Here is a 26577-nt window from a genome sequence, read left to right on the forward strand (position 1 = left end):
TGAGAGATTTCCTGTAAAAATAACGGGGGATTCCAGAAGAACCAGTAAAGATTTTCAAACAAGTAGTGAAAATTAAGTATGCTCACTGTTTTACAAAGAGCCCTATTTCACAAATTAGGTTGGCTTTTAGTTCTTGAGGTATAAGGTTTCCCTTCATGTGGGAAAAATACTGAGCTGTAATCACATTCTCCTGTGCTCAAGCTTGATAGCATCTTCCTATTAAAACCTCCTCCTGGATAGCTTAGTGTAATTTTCCGTATTACTTGTCCATTTAAATAGTGTATTTAAGCTATTTTGATGCCATTATGTTAGGTGCCACTTTTAATATTTTTGTTACCCTTTCCAACTTCTGAATTTGGAATGTAATGATAAAAGTGTCTTCCAAGCATCTTCTAAATCACACAAGAGTACCGTGCCATGAACTCCTGGACAATGAAAGACTATGACTGACACTGCAGTTAACTTGCATGTTTTAAACGTTCTTCCATGGATTCCCTCAAGATTAGGTAATCTGTCCTCTTCACATCAATTTCCACAGGTTTACCAATTCTATAGTATTTACGGTATTCCAAGTGCCTCCTTATATTTTCTTTCTTTGTTTTATTGTTTGCCATTAGACTTCACTTCTGTGTTCTGACTTCTTTCTCCTAGCCTCTGATGGAGGTTTTCTGCACAAACCTGCAATACCTGACCCAAAACAGCAGAATATACTTTTAGACTTTAAGCTCTTTGGAAGTGTTTTACTGTCTGTACAGTTCCTAGTATGATGAGTCCTTAACTTCCTTTAAAACTCTAGGCACAATGTTATACAAATACTACTAGTAATAATGTATAATATATTTTACAAGTCTTGTTTTACTGATCATTTTTGATTGCAGAGTCTTAACAAAGCATAGCCAGAGATGTTCCAGGTATTATAACTAATACAATGAAGACAGCTAGGTTTTCTCCAAGTTTGAGGCACCCAAGCAAATGAATAGTTGAGTTGCTTCCTGCATTTGCCGGCTAAGCCTGAAGTAGTCTCAGGATTTTATTAGCTTAATCATTCACAGAGAGACAGAGAGAGACATGACTATACTCCATTATGTCAACACTTAATATTAGCAGTGTGGGATTTTAACAATAGAGGAAGATCCAGCACTAGAAGCAAGTCTCCAAACGCAAGTACTTAGAGTAATAGAGATGGGATGGTAACCATCCTAGAAGTCTACATGCACCAGAATATATTTTCCATTTTGAAGGGCTACAAAGCGGTACATTGCTGTTAAAATTTCTTTTACAGTTCAATCCCACCCACACTTTAGAGAACCTAAAATCACAAATAATCAAAGGAAACCAAGTACAATCCCTACTTATAGCTCTAGTGATGTATTAATTTTTCACCCTATGAAAAAGGAAAAGAAACACTAAAGTGGATGATTTTGGGTGTGGCTCAAAAATAAAGGATTATGCTGTCAGGGAAGTGAGGATTATCACTTACCTCCCTAGTCCAGAAGTTTCCCACTCAGGGGCTGGGATGTATCTGAAGAGTATATGTAATGAAAATTTGTAGGATTAAATTAACTGCAGCTGATTGGAAGCACCTGATGGAGAAGAGGTGAGAATACCTGCTGTTTTAGACTTGTGAATATGATAATCCCCAAAACTGACTTTCTGGTATTCTTCCCTCAAATTAACTATTAAGATCAAAAGTTGTCTATCCACTGGGGAAAAAAAAACTACTATGAGTCAGTTATAGTAAGTTTCTGGAAAACAGTATTTTAGACAAAGAAAAAGAATCCAGCTATGGGTTTAACTGAAGCTATTAACACCACAGTACCAGTGATCACATAGTAGGGAAATTTAGATGGTGTCAAAGGAGTTAAAAATTTTGGCTGACAAATTCAGAAACAAAGAAATCACAAAATTCAGGTTCTGTTTTGATTCCCTTATTAAAATATTTAAATGCAGAAGTTGAAACAACAAAACCAGATCTTACCTAGTAAGTGTGTACTCCCTGAGTCCTGAATGCAGGTTCATGGCTGAAAAAGTACCTATGCATCCACGCAATCGTTTATCTCGACCAATCTTCCACGTTACAAACAGCGGGCTGTTTTAGGGAGGAAGAAAAGGCATGTGTGACTGCAGAATTCTTACAAGTGTTACAGTATTGATAGTCAAAGTGGTATTTCAATAACATAATTCTCTGTAGCAAAACTAAACAAACCCTACAAATTAGCTGCTTCTGCACTGGCCACAGTATTCGGAAGCCTATTTTACTATTTCTGCTTTGTCTACTGTAGAAAGGCCCATGTCATTCAGATTCAAATGCTGGAAACCAGACTAGTCTCTAGCTACAATACTCAATAGCCAGAGAAGCAAATCTCTTGCTAGCTGACATGATGCATTTTGTATGTTTGCTTATCTTCCCTTAGACTCTCTCCCCAGAAGCCAAGAAATCTTCCCTCAGACATCTCTTTGCTATAGAAAGACAGTTCTTATGAGACCACCACAGAACAAAGGATAATATCCCATTCATACTAGTCATACAGAAAATCCTTGCTCTTTTTAATTTTGAGCTGAGCACTAACAGAATCCCCCGTAAGGCAGGCAAAAGGCATTTAAGGACAGATGCTATCTAGATTTTAAAATATAAGCCTGTACAAAGGAAATTTTCTCCACGATGGCCAAGTCTCTCTTGGCGACAAGCCCATCTTCTGAAAGATGATAATCAGTAGTGCAAAGGCCAAAGTGGTATCTTCTCTGTAAACAGTCCAATTCAGCAGCCAGAACTCATTTTCTGAGCTCAACATAAATCTTAATCTGTGCATGTGTAACAATTTTGCTAATTCATCCCCCTTTGACCCCTCCCGCCCCCCCAAAGTGAGCAGTAAGATTTTGTAAGGTTGGTTTAAACCTCTATCAGTCCCACTTTCACCACTCAAACTTCAAAGAATACCAGGAACACTTAAGCTTCAATTTTATTTTTTTTTTTAAAAAGCAAGCCTCACTAAGGGGCAACATGGATTACTGACTCCTACCAATAACAATGAACCACTTTAGTGGTGACCCATGCATACACTCATGTGTGTGCAGTCCATTTGAAGTCAATAGAAGTACTCGGACGTTCACAAAGTTAAGCACAAGTGCCTATAGGACTGGGGCCTTGGTCTTACCCACCTCAATTTGTGGGGACGTGGGACAGATTATATTAAGTCCATGTGTGACAATGAACTCGACTTCTTAAACATTAACATTTAGATAATCTGATTTAACAAGATAATGTCAGATAGTTTAGGGCCAAAACATACATTCGTTTTGTTAAACAAAGATCAACAGAATTTTTTTATTTAATGAAAAAAATAATTTGGATCTAAGCTTTCCCCTACAGTGGATGTAGCCCCAAACATTACAGCATTGTGCCAGTGCATGAGAACCAGAAAATTACACTGACTTGGTATTTTCTAATCCAGCGGTTCTCAAACTGTAGGTAAGGACCCCAAAGGGGGTCAGAACCCCATTATAATGGGGTCACCAGGGCCAGCATTAGACTTGCTGGGATGCCGGGCTGACGCCTGAACTCCACTCGCACCCAGGGCAGTGGGGCTCTGGCTCCACCCCCTCCCCAAGAGTCATGTAGTAATTTTGTTGTCAGAAGGGGATCGTGGTGCAATGAAGTTTGTGAACCGCTGTTCTAGTCTACTCATAGCCAAGATGGAACATGGCAGTCAAATGGCAAAAAGGACAAACGATTAAAATTTTTAAAAAAATGTATTTTAAGACATTGAAGGTATTAATGCAGGTAAGGCAAGTTTTAATGAAAACTGAACCTAGTTCATCTTTGAGCAAAATAACTTGCATATCAAAATCTAAATATTTTTGCAATTCTTTCTGCTGCCACAAGCTAGAGCATTACATTCATATGGCCTAGAGTCAACACATCTCAGACTGTAGTCTATTGCTTGAGACATCACCTGGTTCTCCTACATTTATCACTTGTTCTATCCTCCCTGCTTTCACCAAGGGGACAGGGCTTGGAGAAGGGGCCAGGGAAGCAGACAGCTTGACTCAAGTTGGTAGGTTGAATCTGGGGAGTGTCAGCGTTTGGAGCAAGGATAAAGTGGGGGGTGGCGAAAGGGAGATAAGGAATACCAAAGTTAGGCAAGGGATTCTAGCAGGCAAGCAAACAGAGAAGCAGGAAGTGCATGATGGGTGGGATAGGAGGAGCAAGGAAGTATATCAGGGAGAGGGCATGGGCACTGAACAAATTGGCAAGTTGGGACAGAAGAAAGCAGTCTCTCTCTGGGGCAGTAGGTAGTGTGTCTGGATGGGGGAAGGAGTCTGCACACTAGCAGAGGTAAGCCCTGGGGAGCAAGAGCAGGTGGAGTTGTAGGCAGAGGGAGAAGAAAGTTCATGTAGTTCCTGGATCCCCAGTCCCCTGAAATATGCAGGGTTGAAATTCAAGTCCTACAGAGTTCTTGAGATGAACAGCCTCAGATGGGAGTTCCAGAATGCAGGAAAAGGGCAGTGGGGGTCTGCAGAGGAGATAGGGGTGGGAGAGAAAAGAAAAACAGGAGGAGTCTACTGCATTTTCTATTAAAAGAAAACAATTACTTAGTAGTGAAATACAAATAAGAAGGTATAAATATCAGTCCTTCAGACATGTCCTTGTTTTAGTCTTTCCTATAAGCAATTTGTCACATGTATGACTGATCACAATGGGGTCATAACTAGGAGGAGAGATATACATAAGACACTCTTTATTAAGAAAAGTTGCGTACCTCTGGTCTAGACTGATTGTTCATCTCAAGTAAAATCTGGCTTCACATTTCAGGGAAAGTCTCTGTTCACAGACAATTGTGACAAAAGATGTGTGCCATACCTGGTATCAAGACTTTGAAAGCATTGTATAAAATCTGCTACAGTAAGGCATGCATTTATCTCTTTCTACATCTGTCTAGAGCTCAGTTAGCAGGCAGGCATTATGGCGCCATGACCTTCATCCAGTCTAACAATATCCTGGAGAAATAAATCCTCTGAATAAATACATCTAAACCAGTTGCTACTGCCTCATGAATGCTGCACTGATTTTTCTACTCAAAATGTCCTTTGATCATACCGTCCCCCCCACTCCCCAGGGATACCAAGGTTAGTCTGGCACAAGCCACCACTGCCAAGGCTACCTGATTTTCCACTGATATTTTTTCAATCAAAAATATCTTGAGGTGGTCATTGCCTTCTAAGATGGGAGGAATATCTCACATTAGTGGGTTTGAGACTCAGGAGATTACAAGGTGAATGCACCAGCTATTGTGTTTCTCTAAAGAAAGAAGCAAAATTAATAAAGCTTATATGGGTACAGGAACAGCCCTGAAATGGCTGCATCAAAAGAGATGTCAAAACAGATTTGATATTGCTATCGGCTGAGCATGAAGCTAGATGATAACCCTGGGAATACTGCACCACAAACTTTTCATTATGAGCTTTGAAAACCTTCTTGCACTCTCACTTTCCATAACAAACTCCCTTTCTTTGAGGGACTAGTCAGACGACAGCCCAGAAGCTTCTTCTCTTTTGCAAGACAGTCACCTCTCCCTTGCCACCTTTCTTCTCCAAGCCCTACACTATTTCAAAAAACACAAGGTATTTCAATTCTGAAGCAGTCTAAGAACCAACCATTAGAGGGCCTTTTCTTATAGTATGGAGATCATAGTTCATGAGACCACGGAAATATACAAAGTGCCTTTGAAAATGCAAGACCACCATGTGATTGTTGCCACCTGCCATTCTACAATGGTCCTATTTAATATTACCAGTTTAGATGGTGGCAGAGTCTGCCATTAGTGTCCCTGCAATCACATGGCAAACTTTGAGGAGAGAGCATAGAATTAATCCCTTACTTTCAGAGATGAGTGAGTTATTGTAGCAATTTTTGGAAACTAATTTAGTTACAATGTTCTTGTGTGTCTGGGGCCACATCAAGTCTTCTCTCCCCAATATATAAAAATAATTCAGTCACTGCAAAGCTGAATGGGCCCTGAAACTTTACATGCAGAAGACTTTCAGAGCACTAAACAAAGTGATCTGCCCCGGTGGAATCTTGTGACTCTCCTTTATTAGACTGGAAGAGCTCACCTTCTTCTAGTGATGACGAACTGAGGAGGCAGTTTAAGACGTCTCTTACTTTGTATTTTATTTTTGATGAACCTGAAAAGGAGGTAGACGGATCTTTTGCTTTTTTTGCTCTTTTCATAGATTTTTTTTTTTTTTTTTTTTAAGACCAGAGGAACCATTGGGGTCATCTAGTCTGACCTCCTTTCTAACACAAGACATAGTATTTCACCCAATTACCACTGCACTGAGACCAATAACCTGTCTGACTATTGCATACCTTCCAGAAAGGCATCTAGCCTTGATTTGAAGAGATCAAGGGAATTGTTCAATTGTTTGGAGCACCCGTCACAATCTCCCTTTGCTCAGATAAGTCTGAAAAAATATTCTAGTTGGAGCTCAACACTGTCTTCTTACCCTTTTTGTCTAAGGTTAGAGATTTATTAGCTGTATTATACTAAGGTATAATGTATGGAAGTTAGAATTCAGACACACACATACCGGTTTACGCAAATACTTTGTTCTGAGTTATCTTTTTCAGGCCAAGTGGGGATTCCTGCTAGAATTAACTGATATGTCTGCTTTAAAGGGCAAGGGGAAGTCTGTAAATAAACTACTGCTGAATGCCAGAGGGGTTAATAGACCCCTGCAGGGTCGCTGACAGAAGTACATATAGATAGGCAAGATACATTCATACTACGAGGAGAGTTCAAATTTGAATCTGGATGCATAGCTACATTCTAGTTCCACCACAAATTGTCAAGTTAAATGGGAGAATCATTGGTTAAAGTTTCATAGGCCATCTAATTGCCATTCTGGCCTTAATCTCTGAATCTATTAAGTCCTTGCCTGCTACTAAGACCCCATAAAGCAAACAGATTATACAGAAAAACTAATGTAAACTAAACAAATGTAAACTAGGAAAATGATACCAGCTTCATTACTCTCTACAACAGGGATTGGCAACCTTTGGCCTGCGGCCCGCCAGGGTAAGCACTCCGGCGGGTCAGGCTAGTTTGCCTGCTGCGTCCGCAAGTTCAGCCAATCGCGGCTCCTACTGGCTGCGGTTCGCCGCTGCAGGCCAATGGGGGCTGCGGGAAGTGGCGGCCAGCACATACCTCGGCCTGTGCCACTTCCCGCAGCCCCCATTGGCCAGGAGCAGCAAATCACAGGGCCGCCCAGAGGGGGGGGGGGCGAAAGAGGGGCAATTTGCTCCAGGCCCCAAGCCCCACAGGGGCCCCATGAGAGTTTTTCGGGGCCCCTGGAGCGGGGTCCCTCACTCGCTCCGGGGGGCCCGGAAAACTCTTGCGGGGCCGGGCGCAGGAGCTTCTTCGCTCCCGGTCTTCGCTGGCGGGGGGCCCTTCCGCTCCGGGGCAGAAGGACCCCCCGCTGGCGAATTACCGCCGAAGACGGAGCGGGACCCGCCGCCGAAGTTCAGCTCGGTCTTCGGCGGTAATTCGGCGGCGGGGGACCCTTCCGTTCCGGGACCCGCCGCCGAAGTGCCCCGAAGACCCACGGCAGGGAGCCCCCCGCCGCTGAATTACCGCCGAAGACCCGGCTGCACTTCGGCGGCGGGTCCCGCTTCGGCGGTAATTCGGCAGTGGGGGGGCCCCCGCCGCGGGTCTTCGGGGCACTTCGGCGGCGGGTCCCGGAACAGAAGGGCCCCCCGCCGCCGAAGACCCCGGGCCCCCGGAATCCTCTGGGCGGCCCTGGCAAATCATGGCCAGTGGGAGCCGCGATCGGCCGAACCTGCGGACACGGCAAATAAACAAACCAGCCCAGCCTGCCAGGGTGCTTACCCTGGCAGGCTGCGTGCCAAAGGTTGCCGATCCCTGCTCTACAACATCCATCTGCTTTTTACCTGTTAAATTGTATATTCAGTTTCCCCTTGTTTGCATGACTCTCTTGAAAACTGCAACTGGTTTTAAGGTGCCTTGAAATCACAGAGCCGCTACTAAACTTGCAAAGTGATACCAGCCAGTGGCTATCACAGGTTCTCACAGCGCGCTGCCTAGCTCGAAGCACAAGCATAAAGCACAAGACTGGCAGAATTATCTATTGCAGAAGTTGTAAGCCCATGGTCCATAGATAGCTGGCTGATCACTTATTGCTGGCTCTTCTCATTTCCGGTTGTCAAATGTCTAAAATACACTAAACGTTTAACTGATATTACTTCTCCATGTAGGCAACTGTTGCAGTTGCCATAGGATGTTAGGTGATTGTGAAGAGGAGGGAAAGTTGTCCCCAGAACAGCGTCTACTAACACGTGGTCCACCCTAAGAGTTTGAGACCCCATTGTAACTACTGCATTTTTGATTAACTAAACATTTGCCTGTGGCTGAAATACAAGCCTGGGAGTCAGTAAATCAAGGTTCTAACCACAGCTGTGCCAATAAATTGGCTGTATGACCAGAGACAATTTATTCCTTCCTCCTTACCCAATATTTTCACTAATGAAGTAAACGAAGCACAAAGAAATATCATCTTACTCCACAGGGGAGTTCTGAAGCTTGATTTCTTAGAACTTGGGAGAGCTTTGGGTCAAGGGTGCTATCTTAAGAATAGACATATATATGTTGAAAGAAAACTTGGAAAGCAGTCTCGTCACACCAAAAGTTCCAGATGTTCCCATAATTCTGCCATGACACACTGTGGTACAATTTCTGTGTCAGTTAATAGTAACACCCAAGTATTCTTATTAAAATTTTACAGCTGACATCACCTAAAATTTACCTGTGATCTACTTTCTATGCAATGTTACTGAAAGCATTTAGTCTGAAAGCAAAAAATAGTTCAAGATATTTCAGTAATCAGTCAGCTATCACTGCAAGAATGAATGAGCCAAGGACTTGTCATACTTCCACCATCAAGTGTTTACATTTAGAAATCCGTATTCTTTCAGTACAAAGGAAACAACTCATGCAAGTTGCCATTCTATTACGTGCATTTGCATATTTACAGTGTTTACACTTTTGTACATGTTTACAGTATATTTAGGTTCTGCAGAGTTTGATTTTTATAATTTTGACTCAATTTTTTTTTAAATTTAGGTTTTTTATTCATTTAAATGTTCACAGTTAGGGGAAATTAAGAGGGAAGCAGACAATAATTTAATGGCAGATACTGAAATAATAAAAAAAGCCTTATAAACTTAACACCAGTTGCCGATATCACCCAAATTACAAAATAAACACAGTAAATATACTTGAATAGTAAAAATTCGTTGATTCATTTGTTAGTCCACTTCTAGCAAGCCTGATTCAAAAGTCTAAATCATTGGATTTTGACACTAAGTTCACACGCAGCATTTTTCTTACTTTGCCTACCTGTAAATTTCAGTTATCAATGGAAATATTTGTCATGGGTTTGTGTGCAATTTACCGTAAATATCTAATCTTTCCAATCCCATATATAAATGCATTGTAGCCAATGAATGGGATTACTTCGGTGTATATCAGTATAAATACCCAATTTAGACACTTTCAGATATTATTCCATTTTTCATTGTTCTGGAATGTCTATAAATGTTTCCCTTTAATTTCATGGCCAGTCAAGCTGTTTTTTTGTTGTATGAATTGTTTCTGTTTGGCGTGTGTGCTCAATCGATATTCTAGTACTGTGAAAGATCTCTGGCTCGCTGATTTTTATCTTGGGTGGAAACTAGGCTTTTGTCTTCACTAGAGAACTCTTGAGGATATTTTTCTTCTCCAATCCCTCTCCCACAAATAAGCTTCCCAAAACAGAGCATACTCCAAAATACTTATCAGGATTTCATTCTAATACAACTGTAAATTAAGCAAAGCCAACGTGTACTCACATTTAGGGTAGGCCTACACTTAAGGCGGCATGTGCAGCACATACACTGCACTCCCAGCTAGCACAGGTACAAATAGCAGTGCAGACAGTGAGGCACTGCCTTGGCAAGTAGAGCAGAGACAGGCTGGAACCCCAGGATATATACTCTACACACCCAAGAAGAGTGTCTCCCATTCCTATACTGTTTTACTGTCCTGCTGCCTCAGCCTTTCCTGCCATAGTGAATGACTCTAGCATGAGAAAAAGGCTCTAGTGGGGGAGAGACAGGGGGACATAAGAACATAAGAATGGCCATATTGGGTCAGACCAAAGGTCCATCCAGCCCAGTATCCTGTCTGCTGACAGTGACCAATGCCAGGTGCCCCAGAGGGAGTGAACCTAACAGGCAATGATCAAGTGATCTCTCTCCTGCCATCCATCACCACCCCCTGACAAACAGAGGCCAGGGACACCATTCCTTACATTCCTCGAGGTTAAGTCCATTTATGGCTATTAGCCAGGATGAGTATCTAGTTCTCTTTTAAACCCTGTTATAGTCCTAGCTTTCACAACCTCCTCAAGCAAGGAGTTCCACAGGTTGACTATGCGCTGTGTGAAGAAGAACTTCCTTTTGTTTGTTTTAAACCTGCTGCCCATTAACTTCATTTGGTGGCTCCTAGTTCTTATATTATGGGAACAAGTAAATAACTTTTCCTTATTCATTTTCTCCACACCATTCATGATTTTATATACCTCTATCATATTTCCCCTTAGTCTCCTCTTTTCCAAGCTGAAAAGTCCTAGCCTCTTTAATCTCTCCTCACTGGGCTCCCCTTTGTCATAGCCCCACTGCTTCCCCTTTGCCATACTGCAGTGAAAGGCTCCAGCAGTCGGGAACTGTCAGAGCCTTCCCCACTGCCTGCCCATCAAAATCTTTTTACTACTTTGTGTAGCTACACACTGCAGTGTGAATGCAGCCTGTCTTTCACTCCAGTGTAGCTACACATATCCTACAGGCTGCTGCAAGTGCAGACTAGGCAGTACATGCAGCAGCGAGAGCCACAATGGAGAATACTAACGAGTTCTGTATAAAACTGCCAGAACCTACGGCACCCGAAGAGGCAATGTCGGATAGAGATTACAGCCCAGCATTAGGTGCCATGAACTCTTGAGTATAGCTCCATGAGCTCTGATACTAACTCACTGTGTTAATTTGGGCAAGTACAGTATCATAGAATCAAAGAACTGGAAGGGACCTTGAGACGTCATCTCGTCCAGTCCCCTACACTCATGGCAGGAGTAAATATTACCTAAACCATCCCTGACAGGTGTATCTATGCCTCCATTTATAAAGACATCTTCATTTACAAAAATGAATTTAACTAGTATCAGGAAAAATTAGAGAGAGATTGTACATGAAATAGATCTTAAAGTGTTTTTCTACTAAACATTATGTACTACCATAGTAAGCGTTCCTCCTCCGCAATTCCATATCATTGTCTGATTCTACCCACCCCTTTCCACAAACAAGTGTGCTCATGGGGCGTGGTATTCAGATTTTGAGCCATAGGGAATCTGGACTGTATCAGTGCCAGTATGAATTCCACATTTTTCCTTTTGTATAATTTTAAGCTTTTCAAAATATAAAAGGGGGGGGCCTGCAGTGTTTAATAAAATCACAATTCCATTAAGTTCAGTAATGCTATACAAGACATTTAAATAAATCTCAGAGGGGGGCATTAAGAGGTGGCCTTAAACTGCAGAACAGCCATTCACAGAAATAAGAGGAAAAACAAGAACTAAAAGAACAGGGGTTCAACTAGCAATGATGCACTCAGGCACAAATGAAAAACTCATAGCACACAACTTCAGGCTCTGGCTTCTGCTGGGCTTTATAGCACTAAATAAAGGTGCACCTCTATTGCAACAACTGTCATGATTCACTAATACACGATGACTAGGACATGCAAGTGAATGACTAATGGACACATGAGATGGGTTTAAATAGGAGGCCACAACTTTATTCACTGTATCGGGGGGAGGGAGGACGGGATGACTACACTGAGAGCTGGGGCAGGCACATATCAGGCATTTAATTAGTTCCAGTGTGGGTTACAGGACTTTTGTTTATGGTAAAACACCAACTCAAGGCTGACACTCCTCAGTCTGCCCCACAGACTCAATTCTGTTGTGAAAACTCCCCCTCGATCCCCCCCAAGTACCCCAATGTAAGGGGAGGGTGGAGTGACAGGGGCCACAAGGCTGGGTTGGGGGAACCGCAGTTGGCAAAGCTGTCAAGCTCCTCCCCTAGGAGCACAAGGTCCAACTTGGCAATCCCAGTCTTATTTACCTCCGAGAGCTGGCCCTTCTAGCCTCTTCTCGCACTGGGTATAAGCCACAAATTGCGACGAGTCAGTAATCATAACAGCATTATAGCAACCTCAGATCCTATTGCTTCTAACCCAACTGTGCTATAGGGAGACTACCAGAAAGGTGAAGAAAAACCCACCGAGCTATGTGCCCATTTGGCCCAATTCCTTACTGACGTCTAAAAACAGCTGATCGGTTAGACCTGCAGTATCACAAGTGGCACAGCTCCTAATCGGTGACTAAGGGGACGAAGGGCAGGACAGCTAACTGGAAAGCAAGAGACTTTTGCAAAGCCTGGGCTTAGCTCAAACATGCAAGGCCACACAGCAGCCAATCAACTGGCCCCATCCCCCTTTACTCAGACAATGACTAATCAGAGAACCAATGAGGGAGGGATTGGGGAGGGGGGGCAAGGAGGACAGCCCCACCCCACTACACCTGTGTTTGGATTTCTCTCATTCCCTGCTGTCCAGTCAAAGTACCACACTCACCAAAGGTGGTAATATTTGCTTTACTGCAACGGATATTAGTTTTTATAGCTCACTAAGCAGTTAATAAAAGGTAGAACTTTGCTATCTAAGTTGCAGTTGTCTCAAAGAGCTACACTGCATAACTGGATTTTTTTCTGTGTAATGAGAAATTTAATGAAATACACAATTGATTATATCTAGAAATAACTAAAGTTTAAGTTTTGCAGACTACCATATGAAGAGAGAAGTAGCAAGCTTTTTTTCTTACAAGGCCATGCTTTTGTATCCATACAATGTATTTTTTAATGCAACGCTAATGCAAGACAAGTTTTAAAAACTGTAAAATGTTCTAACTACAAACCACCCTAAAAATGGAGATGCTACAATCTAAAAATGGAACCCAGTACACCCACAGTCACCGTTAAGAGGACAGTGTGACGACATAAGTATATTTACTCCCTGCTTTTCTGGCAAGACTAAAAGCTTTAAACTATTCCAAAATTCCAGTAACAAACAGTAAAGAAAAGGAAGAAGTAAACACTTAACTTAGCACTGCATTTATCTCCCCGCAGCCTTCCCCACATTCTTTTTCACATCCCTGCCAGAACACTGCGCATACCCTCATTTCCTCACAACTTATAGCCAGCTTCAAAGAGTATCATGATAGTCCTCTGGACAATAATTTTTTGGGGGTCAAAGACACTTGCTGAAAAATGTCACTGATTGGCTTTAATTCCTTTTTTAATACCATCTGCAGCAAAACAACCTTTTTTGTTTTTTTGAAATATGATGACAGTTTTACAGCACTTAAATACTCTCCTAGATCAGTGGTATTCAACCTTTTTTCATTTGTGGACCCCTAAAAAATTTCAAATGGAGGTGTGGACCCCTTTGGAAATCTTAATCTGCAGACCCCAAGGGGTCCATGGACCACTGGTTGTAAACCACAGACCTAGATATCAATGTTCTTTTGGAAAGTGAACAGCTTTGACCTCAGTTACTTGTCACTAATGACAGCCCATTATGTGACACTGAGAATGGAATGAAGGTACCAGGTAGTTGTCGTCGTTCTAATACTCAGGGAATATCGATGGACAATGAACATACAATGCAAACCTTATGGTGATCATAGCCTCCATTAGTGCCATCTTTGGTGGGAATTCCCCTATTACAAGGTAAAATAACTGAGTACGTACACACAAAAAAAGCCATTCAGTTAAGGAATAAGCACTAAAGAATCAGACCAAAAGAAGCCAAAAATAAACCTTTGTCCCCCCCGTTCCTAGCCACTATTTTTAAGGTAGACCTACACCATCCCTGAAAATTTAGTTCACTGTTGGTTTAACCATTAAAAAATATTACACAATTTACAATTCTGCAAAACTTCTCATTTCCAATTACTTCTAAAGGGAAAAAAACCGATTCAGTCATCCTTCGCATTGATTCAAGATGGCAACACCTCTGATTGTTGTTCTTGTATGTCATACATACATTTAGGGATTTTCTTCTTTACTCAAACAGCATTTAGAATCATTATACTGGAATTTTCCTTTAGATCATTACGTACCTCAGTTAATCAACAGATTAAAAGTGACCTGTTTATATATTTACTTGTTCGCCAGTTCTGCTTATCTTAGCAGCTAACCTTAAAGGGTCAGAAAACGGCTATTATCTTAAAACCTAGTTTAAACAGACCTATAACTACGGCCAATGAGAAATTGTGGAATCAAATCCTTCCTGTACTATCTCCTTCCTGACTGAGTACACAATACTTTTATTAAGAAGCTGGTTTAAGAATCTGTTGGCACCTATTTCAGTCAGCTAGCCACCAAGTAACAGCAGAGTTGCACAAGAGGGCTGTCTGTACTTAGCTGCTGGGCTAGGGAGCATAATGAGGTTATGTGAAGATTTGAGGAGTGGCCATGAAGAGAGTAGGTGAAAGTTCTGAATCCTTATTACTATGCCCCAGACATCCCTTGATTGGGCAATTTCACACACTGATATCAGACACTGTCTGAAAATGTCCCCTCACTGCATTTCCTCTTCCCACCTCTTATAAAAAGTCTAGCCAGTTTTGCATCAATGATTTATGAGCCTCTATTGCATATGGTCTTGCTAACCTTTCAAGTTCACTTTTTAAAAATATACATCCTACATAATGACAAAAATCCAATAACTTAGAAGCGATTTTACTCCAAGTTATGTATGTCAATCTAGTACTTTAAAAAGGTATATGACATTCCAGGAGATTTAAAGTTAGGTTCTGCTCTGAAAAGTGACTAAACATTGCACTCTTATTTAACAGATGTTCCTTGTGTGTACTCAGGCACATCTGCTGACTAGTGATGAAGATTTTACTATGTCTTGCCCTTAGTATAGCACAACCAACACAACTATAGAAGAAAATGGATTCTATTCCTTGTGAATCAGCAGTATTGTTTAATTTAAATTTACTAGTCATAAGGCAAGGCACTTGGGCAATCCTCCCACTGAGGACAAAAAGGTTACACAAGGGTAACTGAGCACCGAACTTGGCTTGTAGAACCTGTTCCTAATGAGAATGCAGGAGAAAAACCTATTTTAACGGCCAGGTCCCAGGTTGAGTGTGCAGGACTGGCAATTAAAAAAATGTTTTGTGTGTAAACTAAGCATATTTATTTATTGTCTTAAAGGTCATCAAACAAAAGAAACCCACAATGACACTTGTGCAGAATCGCTTTTCAGAGCAGAACCAGACTTGAGCCTTATCTATATTTAAGTCAGTTTTGATGTTGCTAGCACACACGTGAGCTTTTAATTGAGTTCAAGGGTTTCTAGCACCACTGGAACTGCACTTGCTCAACGCAAGGCTTATAACCATTGCATGTTCTACAGAGACATTCTGAAGCATTGATGTTTAAGTTTATATGAGTTATTTTAGTATATGGCACCTTACAAGCAATCTTAAGGCTTTCCTTGTAAAGAATTTCATGCAATACTGATACTATTTATTACAAAATACATACTCTTTAAACACTGAAAAAAGCACCTCTCCAACTGTATTTGGAACCATAACATAAGTACAGAATATAGTGATACTGCAACAATTCTGAACAAGTTTACACAATCCAGGATGGTTTGTTGATTAGTGAGAATGTTTCAAATTACAGTAGTTCAACTGAATTGCAACAGTGCATTACTCAAGTATCCAGATTCCATTGAAGCCTTGGCTTCTCTGCTGAGACTGTCCACAGGCAAGCTATTTTTATAGTAATTACATGGACACGACCACTAGAAACTCCAGGATAATCAAACAATTTTACACGTCCAACAACTGTCATACTAATCGTTTTGGATGGTAGCTAATTATGGAGTCAAAACTAGAGACTCATAAATAAGAAAGCTTCATATCTATCAATCCTTAAAGTTATCCTGTCTCAACAAAACCTTAATTAAAAATATTTTTTAAAGTTTAATTCCCAAGATACTAATGGAAGGTGGAGAGGGTTCTAAATAAATATAAGGCTGAATACCTAAGAGGGAAAAGTTATAGTAAGGCTGGAAAAATTCACTTACCACTAGCACTTGGGCAAGGTTCGCCTGGCAGATGAAGGGCCTAAGCTTTCTCTGAGAGCCAGGTTCTCTGATTTTCAATAAAAAGCTTTAAAACACTTCTAGCCCACATGGCTGCAAAGATAACTTTTTAAGTGTGAACTGCATGCAAGCCAATGCAGTATCATTGGAAACTGCAGAGGCTGCTTCACAACTTTTGCTGATGAGCTTAGCAGCAGCACGAAATTAAAACTCTTGTCAATTTCAGTTTCACTGTTTAGAATCATGGGTGCAACAGGGAAACTATTACTCATTTCAGTTTCATATTGCCTCTTGAGAAAGCTATGAGCAATGGTAGGCCTCCCTCACCCACACAGAAGTGAAGAGGAGGGAGGTACAGAGTAACAAAGATATGAGAGAAGAGACTGGGGTAGAATCAAACTGAAGAGCCAGCCTTCCCTTTGTAGCAGCCAGGAAGCTGTGGAATGGGGAAGGAGAGGAGAAATTTTCTTCCTTCCAGCATCTAGAGGAGGACAAATCACCACATTCATCAGATCTGCTAGCCTACGATTGAGCCAAAAGACTGAATCCCTACACAGGGTCAAGGAACAGTAACCTGGTTTAAATCATAGCATTAGGACATCTGGGCTTCTCACCAAGGCATTACCTTAATACCTCCTTGGTTCCTCACTCTTTTTTCGTATCTATTTCTGGTTGGTTAGGCTGATTCCTCTTTCTTGTAAATGTTTGTAATTTTATTCAAGCCCTGGCTACACTTCTGGCTGCAGCCTGTTCTTCATAATTAGAAACAGTCCAAAACCATAAAAGCATGAAAACCCTATAAGCAACCAGAATGCAGGTCTGCCCGGAGGGGGAGGGGGGGGGGAAATGGGGCAATTTGCCCCAAGCCCCGGGCCCCGCAGGGGCCCCCACAAGAATATAGGGTTCTATAGTATTGCAACTTTTTTTTATGGAAGGGGCCCCCAAAATTGCTTTGCCCCAGGCCCCCTGAATCCTCTGGGCAGCCCTGCCAGAATATCATCTTTTAAAAAGACCTTCCCATTGGTGCCTTACACATGCTCATACTCTATGACCTTAGTGTTCACAAGAAGTAAAGACTGTTCAACAAGTTTGTTATATGCACTCAGTTTAAGGTATGTACCAAAAGAAAGTTGGCACCAATATCATAAGCAGCCAAGAATGGGTACCAGTGCCAGCATTTCTTAGGTTATTAAACTACCACAGCATATAATATTAATACAATTACATAACTATGTATGTTTATACTATACAACTATTCAAATTTATACTGACCTATCATTTAAGCAAACTACTTTTCCCCCATTGCACAATTATGAAGCAGAACAGAAACATCCAAATTTTATAACTTGTGGAAGTTAATGGATCAATTCAGTGTCATTTTAAGTTTTCACATCATTTCTCAGAGTATGCCACTCCCGTAAAGAGATTCACCACTCATTTTGTCATGCTCAGATATACCTTAGAAAAATAATCCTGCTTCCTCAAATTAATTTGTCATTTCAGTTATTAAAATAGTGTTACATGTATTCGTCTGACACATGCAGGTCATTAAAATGAAATCTGTATTATGATTTTTAAAAGTTGAAAATCTAACTGCAAAGTTATTAAAATAAGGCCTAGTATGTGTATGCAAAAGAATAATAGGATTAGCTGCCACAAAAATTAGAAACTGCAGTTTTCCTTTAATAGCAGCTAGGGCCCTACCAAATTCGTAGTCCATTTTGGTCAATTTCACAGTCATAGGAATTTAAAAATCATAAATTTAATGATTTCAGCTATTTAAATCTGAAATTTCAGGTGTTGTAATTGTAGGGATCCTTACCCAAAAAGGAGCTGTGGGGTGAGGGGCCACCAGGTTATTGTAGGGGTACTGCTCCCCTTACTTCTGTGCCGCTGGGCAGCTGGAGAGCGGCAACTGCTAGTCAGGAGCCCAGCTCTGAAGGCAGAGCCATCGCCAGCAGAAGTAAGGATGACATAGTATGGTATTGCCTCCAGGGTTCCCTCTGATTTTTCCCACCCACGTGCGGAATGAATTTTGTTACGTGCACCAATATGGAGATGTGTCACACAACAAAATTCATGTGGCAGGGGTGGGGCGGAGGGTTGGGGTGCATGGGGTGAAAGCTCTGGCTGGGGATGTGGGTTCTGGGGTGGGGGTGGGGCAGAGGGCTGGAAAGCAGGGGGGAAAGGAGGGAGGGCTCCAGCTGGGGGTGCGGGCTCTGAGGTGGGGATGAGGATGAGGGGTTTGGGGTGCAGCCTGCCCCGGGGCTACAGTGAGGAGAGAGGACTCCCCCACCAGCTCTCTCTCCCCACAGCAGCACCTGGGCTGGGGTGGAGAGGGGTGCCTCTCTCTTCCGCGGCAGCTCCAGGGCTGGGGCCACAGGATAGGTGCCTCTTCCACAGCTACAGCAGGTCTGGTTTTACATTGGGGGGTCAGCTGTCAGCCTCCACCCCATACCCCGCTTTGCTTCCAGTGTTTATAATGGTGTTAAATATATAAACAAGTGTTTTCAATTTACAAGGGGCGTTGCACTCAGAGGCTTGGTATGTGAAAGGGGTCATCAGTACAATAGTTTGAGAACCACTGGCTTAGAGGGGATTTAGATTGCCACCCAGCTCTGTGCTGCCGCTGGCGGGCCGCTGCCTTCAGAGCTGGCTCCTGATTAGCAGCCATGGCTCTCCAGCCACCCAGCTCTGAAGGTAGCACAGAAGTAAGGGAGGCAATACCGCAGCCCCCTAAAATAACCTTGTGACCCCCCCAACTCCCTTTTTTGGTCAGGACCCCCAATTTGAGAAATGCTGTTCTCCCCTGTGAAATCTCTATGGTATAGGGTAAAAGACCAGATTTCACGATTCGTGATGCCTTTTTCATGGCTGTGAATTTGGTAGGGTCCTAATAATAGCAATCTGTACACAGTACCAAGAGGCAAGAACTGCTGATCCTCTCCCCAGCTCTGCACTCATTCAACATGTGGCTTTGATCAAGTTACTAAAGGGTACATCTACACAGCCAAAAAAAAGAGCAATGGCAGCGAGTCTCCCCGGTGGGGCTTGCACTACAGCAGGGGTCGGCAACCTTTCAGAAGCAGTGTGCCGAGTCTTCATTTATTCACTCTAATTTAAGGTTTCGCGTGCCAATAATACATTTTAACATTTTTAGAAGGTCTCTCTCTAAGTCTATAATATATAACTAAACTATTGTTGTATGTAAAGTAAATAAGGTTTTTAAAAAGTTTTAAAAGCTTCATTTAAAATTAAATTAAAATGCAGAGCCCCCCAGCCCAGTGACCAGGACCCGGGCAGCGTGAGTGCCACTGAAAATCAGCCTGCGTGCCGCCTTCGGCACACGTGCCATAGGTTGCCTACCCCTGCACTACAGAGTTAAAAATAGTGGTGCAGACATTCCTGCTCAGGAGGAGCCTGAGCTCTGAGATCCTCCCCTCCAAACTGGTTTCAGAGAGCCCAAGTCAGTTGATCTGGGCTCTGTGACTCACTGCTGAGGGGTTTTTTTGTTTTGAAGTGTGGACATACCCAAAGACACCAGGATCACAGATAAGTGAACGCCTTGCAAGTCACACAATTAAAGCATTCCGCTGACATGCGTAGATCTATGAATGAGATATGCTCATTCCCAATTACAAACCACAGAACTAGAGTGAGTATTCCCAATAAAGGGCAAGGTATTCAATCAAGAAGTTTGACAATATAACGCCTCAACTTCAAAGTTAAAGGTCAGAAGGTAATATATGCCCCAATAAGTAATTTCCCCCCAAAAGCATGTCCTTTCCTAGTCTGTAATTACAGTAAGGTACTTGTGGACTGAAGAAAATGATCAGCACATTTAGGCACCTCCCTGGAATCTTATTTGTTAATTTTTGGATACACATTTTAAAACAGGTTTGACTGGAAACAGCTAGCTTTAGTTAGGAACATTACCTGCTATGGTTGAGGAAGACTTTGCCCTCCAAAAACCTTGCAGAATATAAAGTAATTCAAATATAGCAGCTCTCATAACCACCTCACTGTAAAACAAAAGAATGGAGGTCCTTTCACCACAAAGAGTTGCACAAACATCTATTTGCTACAGCCTTAAAATTAATTTCCCTCCCCAGCATCACTGAAAGTCTCATTGTCATCTGTTTTTAAGAATTCAAAGGCAAATTTTGAAGATATGACAGTTTTGACAACTTAGGGCTACACATCAGTATTGTCTTTGATAAAAGAAAGCAAATGATTTCAGAGACAATTTAGAGCTTGCTTGACAAGACTGTATGCTCAGTGCATATTAACTCTTAAACTAGGTTCATAGGAACATGGCTTTTTGTAAAGACTTTCAATTGGAGCTTAATGAACTAATATTTATTACTCCCACCTTTAGAAAGATTCCCTACACATTTTCCCTTAAAGGAAAATCTACACTTACTGTGAAAACAAAACACATTTTTTCTTTCAATTAGTTGGTATTTCTGCCCTAATTACCAATAACCACGTGGAAAGTGGAAAGCCAGTATTTTAGCAGAAGAGTTTATTGGAACCTATTTACTATCAGAAACAGCCAACCAAGACATCAATGAAGACAGGTAGTAGAGGCAATCCTTAAAGGTCAAAGTTGTACCAGAAATCTTGAAGACGTGTTAGTTGCAGAGGGTATGGCTACATTGCAACGTAAGCCCAGGGTTCAAACTCAGGCTCAAGCCAAACCAACCCACCCCACCCTTCTCCCCCCCCCTCCCCACACACGTTAACCCAGGACTCAGACCCAGGGTCCCAGAACCCCCTGGGGGTGGAGAGTCCGAGCCTGAGTCAAGGGATCAAGCCCTATTGCTTTGCAGTGTAGATGCAGCCCCACCAGATTTGTGTTCTGGGAATCCACCAAAAGTATCCCACAGGGTAACTTTCTTAGATAGTCAAGTTTGGCAGACAGTCAAGTTTTCCAACATTACACCATAAACAAATAGTGAGAGCGGACACATTTTGGGGAGGTGGTTGAACTCGGGCTTGCATAATGCAGTGAAGATGCTGGCAACCCAGATTGGGACTCAGGGTTCAACAATTCCTAATCTGAGTTTACAAAAGAATGTAAATGCACAAACCCAAGGTTAACAAACCCAGGGTCTGCTAATTCGAGATGTACTAGCCCTGGGCTTACTTTGTCTTATATACCCTTATAGGGCTTCCTTACTGTAGATGACCAACAGTGCACATTTCACTTGGGGCTATGAGAGGAACAGCTTTCCTTTCAAACTTTGAGTGCTAGATTGAGCAAAGCAGGCAAAGTTGTTTAATTTATGTAGTCTTGTTTCAGGGGGAAAAAAAAGCAAATTGTACCTCATTAAGCACCATGCATTTTGGAGACAGTTAACCACATATAGGAACTCTGTCCATTTGTTCATTTAAAATGCTGCAATGTGTGCAGAAAACACCAAGGCACTTAACATATATAACTATGCAAAAAGAAAAACTGTGCCAGTAATCATGGCAATTAGTCAAACTCACAAAATTTTAGCAAGTTTCAGATTAATTTTCTGCTTAAGTGGCATTGTAACTTAATTCACATTAATCTGAAATATTTACAGCAACCCGAGGGAGGTTTGGAGCTACTCAGGCTTAATTGTATTACTAATGTGTCCAGCTGCCAGCCATTAGAACGCCAAGCTACAGCTCAGCTACACCCACTGTACTTTTCTTTCAGAACACCTACCTGCGTACTTTTCATGTTAACTTAAATATGCTAACTTCCTCAGATTTATAAATTCTACAACGTAATATGAGATCAAAAGAACCCCAATTCTACAATATTAGACCAAGGTAGAACATTTTAGTGTGTGATTTTCAAAATGTTTTTAAAAATAGGATCAGAGGGATTTTAAAATCATACTAAATAATGACGCAAAACTAAACTTAAAAAACATCCTCAGTAGACCTTGTAATTTCTCACAAGAATGACAATTCACTCATTCCAGCCTTGGAGTAAATTAATTTTATGGATCATAAAAAATAATGTTAATGTGATCTAGGTCGTACCATTCTTATAATGGTAGTAGGAAATATAAAGCATCCACTGGGGCAATAATTCAGTGGCATACAGACAGAGCATAAATGCTAAAGTTACATTAAGTCAATTGGAATTAACAAGCATAATATTACTTCTACAGAACAGGTTTCATCTTTCAGTATGCCCTCTCTGAGTCAAACCTAAAAAGTTCCTGATGGTCCATTCTAGCGTTTTTAAAACCACAATATTTTCACATATGTTGTCAGTCAATGCCAAACATAGTCTAGGATATGTGTTTATTGAACCGATAAATGATTGGTAAAGTTATAGAAGCACTGAATGCACCAGTGATTATAAAAATATAAGAAATAGCATGTTCAAAGCAGTTTTTGCTTAGAAAATGCAATTCTTTACCGCTATAGATTTGAATAGTGACAAGTTTAGGATCAAATCCCTTACTTTGAGGGAACTAGCCTAGGAAGTGAAAAAGTATCCTCTTTGACCACCTGCACAAATACTCAATATGTCAACAACCCTTACTCCTGTGAACAGTCCCGCTCATTTCCACAGGACTACTACTCATGAGGTTGCAGAATAGGGTATCATTCAACATTGGAGAATTATTTGACAAAAATCACACAAATACATAGCACTGACCTTAGTCAAAAAGACTTGAGTTTCCATAACACAGCTTGAAACACTACTTCTAAACTAGACACTCTCAAACTCCACAAACAGTGACAAATACAAAAGCCAACACTTCACTGTTATAATTATGAATATAAAATCTTCAATAAGAACACTTTAAATTACTGAATTTGACAAATCCATTAACCAGGAAAATACCAGTCTGCATATTAAGCTTCATGCACTACCACTGATGTAGTTTGTAGGTGACAGTTCTGGTCTTTTCTGTGCAGCTAGTGAGCAGTATAATAAGTAATAGGAATAAAGAACTTTATTCTGAATATTAATCATACAATATTTTAAGTGATCCATTTAAACTACTTCAATTATACTGTGTAGAAGATATACATCTCCTCAGACTAATGTGCAGTTTTTTCAATACATAGTACACTGCAGCAGGTCTGTCACAAAACTTTAATAAAACTAGCAATTTCACAAGAGTGTAAATGTAGGCTTTTGTTACGCTATGCTGTAATAAACCTCAGAATTCATAAGCAAATCCTAAACAAATCCCAAGTCAATTGTTACACTGGAGAGCAGCTCCAAAACAAAGCTTAGCCTGAGGGACAAACCACTGACACAGAGGGCAATATTACTTTGCCAGTGTTTCATTTGTGCATCAATTAATCAAAGTTTCTAAAGGCCAAACCTCTAGTTAAATCTTTATCCCACTGCACTGGAGAGTCAGCAATCTCCACCATCTATTTGCTTTTCACTCTGAAGTAAAATAAACTGCAATAGTGACCTGCTTTTAATAGATTACGAAAGTAATCTATATAAACTCCTTGATAAAGAGGTTGTCATAACTACAGGGCTATCTGCACTTCTGTCTCCTTTCTTGTGCATCTCCTCAGGTGCCATGCCTCTTGCATATATCTATCCCAAGGCATACAGTACAGACCCATTTACGCATGGATGTCGGGAGTCAAGCCATCACAACCGCGTGTTGAGGGCCATACTGAAATATCTTAAGATATCTATATATACACACACACGTATAATTATCTAGGATTACATATGTATTCAGTGTCCCAAATACTGCAGGCCTATCTACCGGTATTAACAGGGCTTTGCAAGAATATAAATTTAAATGTATAATCTATTAAAAACATTATTACTACTACACAGGAGTGAAAGTAACTCAGGACACTTACCAGTATGGGGCAGGGGTGGCTCTGGCCCTCAGAAGGGGCGGGGCCTCGGGCAGAAGGGCGGGGCTAGGAGTCAGCATCCCCCAGCCAGCCCTTCCAGGCCACCTGGTCCGTGCCACCCAGGGTTCCCGTGGCGATTTAAAGGGCCCGGGGCTCCGGATGCTGCCGCTGAGGTAGTGGCGTCTGGAGCCCCGGGCCCTTTTAAATCGCTGGCCCTGGGGCAGCTGCTCCCTTTGCCCCCCCGCCTATCGGCAGCAAAAGGGGGGCAAAAGGGGCAGGGACCTAAGTGCTGCAGGGTCCTTTGCCGCGGCAGCGCTTTAACGTTGCTGCCCCTCTTTCCCCTTCCTCTCCCCCCCGTTGGCGGTAAAGATGTACAACACTTTTCTGCTCCGCACTTCCTGTTGATTTCTATGTCAGTGAGTTAGTGAGCAAATCTGTAGCGCTACATAGCAAGTTCCTGTACCGTGTGTTAACGAGTCTCATGTGTTAAATAGGTAGCACTGAGAGACATGGTGCTACTGCGCATTAAGCGGATTCGCACATAAAACAGGTCTGTACTGTAATTCTCCCACAGTTACACAAGGTACTGTAGCACAGGGCTTGGTTAATTAACTGTGCTTCTCTTCAGGAATTTGACCAGTGGCATATATAGTGACCGAACAGCCTTCTTAAAACCAAAGTATTGTTTGTTTTAATATAGGAACAAAGCATTTAGAGAAAAGGGTTTAAAACAAAGTCCACGTGCATGTCTATCTACCTTATGTCTTCCCATCCCCGATGGAAAACTACTCAGGTATAACTTCTTCAGACACCCCCAAATGCTGTCAGTCTGGCTCCCCCAAACAACTGTCTCTTTTCTTGAGACCTCTTTTTTTTTTTTTAAAAACTGCCAGACTTCCTTTGTTCTTGTGAGTGCCTGGGTTCTGATCTTGCTCACCAAAACCAGTTTTGTAAGTTGGCTGGAGCGAGAAGGTATAATCTTGAAAGCCAGTAGGTAAGGCATTGTCTCTGAACCCTCAGGGGTATGTCTACACTGTAGCTAGGAGCATGCTTCCCAGCGCTGGTAGACAGATGCACATTTGCTCTGTTAAGCTAGCATGCTAAAAATAGCTGTGTAGCCAGAGGAACCGTGGGTGGCAGCTTGGGCTAGACACCCAACCACACACTCAGGTGGTCCAAGTGGGTTTGCACTCAAGTGGCTAGCGTGAGCTGCCATCCATGCTACCCCTTCTTCCTACACTGCTATTTTTAGCATCCTGCCTCAAGCAGAGAGAGCACGTTTATTACCAGCACTGCATTCAGTAGTCATAAATTACTGAGCAACTTCAATTCTGCCAGTTTACTTACATAAATTACACTTGTTTTCTAAACACATTGCCTCTGCAGAAACACACATTTCCCTCAGTTCCCCTCTGCCTCCAGGATTTTATAAATCTAACTCCAAAGCAGAGGATAGGTGGGATTGTCAGGGTTGCTCTGCCAAAGCAAACATATGGAAAACAAAATGATTTTAGTAAATAACCTCTTTCTTCTTGACAGCCCTTATTGTTAAGTTGCACTGTAGGAGACCAGCTAGAAACAACCATCTTCAGAAAGTGGGTTAATGAGAGCTGCTAGCGGGAGAACGCAGAGCAGCTCTTCCAAACAAAGCATCTGATTTTGTTGCAACACACAAGCAGAGAGAGAGAGAGAGAAAGATTCATGAAGGTATGACCAAACTATGCTTTATCAAATATCAGGAGGACCATTTCTTTCCACTTGGAAACTAGTTTGGATCTACGAGTAGCTATCACAACTCCTCCTGGTTGCCCTCCTTTTTCCCTAAAATCTCATCAGTTTTACAACATAAGAGATTCATTCCCATTTGAAGAATCAGACAATAATAATCTAAGCTTAGCCAGAAATTTCTACGGACAATTACTGATATGGCTAAGGACCAAACATCTATATCATTTGTTATGGGACTGTATATGGGAATGTTTGGATAACTCTTCTACCTTCCTAGTTAACTCCAAAAATCCTCAGATTTTTATTGACAGAAATATATTCTATTTTGGAGCCTGAAAGGGCTGGAATGGGTGTGTGTGTGTGAGAGCCAATATTAAGTTAATCTGACTTTTTGACACCATAGCAACACACTTTCCTAAATGTCTCCCAAAGGCCCTCACTGATATGGAAGGCCACCTTATCTTTCTCATTCAGCTGCAAAACAGTTTGAGTGGCTTTTAGGGAACTGAGGTCAAAGGGGATGTCCAGAGCAGAGCTATTTTGCAAGCATCACTTAGAGCAGTGGTCTCCAAAGTGGGGTGCGCAAGAGGATCCTTGGGGGTGTGCGGCAGGAGGAGTGTTTTTATTTTTATTTATTTATTTATTTTTGTCTGGCAGTTCGGGCGGGAGTCCGAGCAGCTTTTTTTTTTTTCCACTTTGGCAAAAATGGTAGAGCCGG

The 26577-nt window shown here is 41.8% G+C and overlaps 1 protein-coding gene across 4 annotated transcripts in view; it reads right to left on the bottom strand.

Moving 5' to 3' along the window:
- The window catches only part of AMMECR1 (AMMECR nuclear protein 1), a 117566-nt gene that overhangs the window by 73493 nt on the left and 17496 nt on the right, over nt 1–26577 (bottom strand). For 3 of the 4 annotated variants that reach the window (XM_045030128.1, XM_045030127.1, XM_045030130.1), the window contains exon 2: nt 1979–2089. The exons of the other annotated variant lie outside the window; for it this stretch is intronic. In XM_045030128.1, coding sequence (XP_044886063.1) covers nt 1979–2089 — 111 coding nt within the window. The remainder of the gene's footprint in view (nt 1–1978; nt 2090–26577) is intronic. 4 annotated transcript variants of the gene reach the window in all.

Source organism: Mauremys mutica, chromosome 9 (genome assembly GCF_020497125.1).
Source record: "Mauremys mutica isolate MM-2020 ecotype Southern chromosome 9, ASM2049712v1, whole genome shotgun sequence".
Taxonomy (NCBI): domain Eukaryota; kingdom Metazoa; phylum Chordata; order Testudines; family Geoemydidae; genus Mauremys; species Mauremys mutica.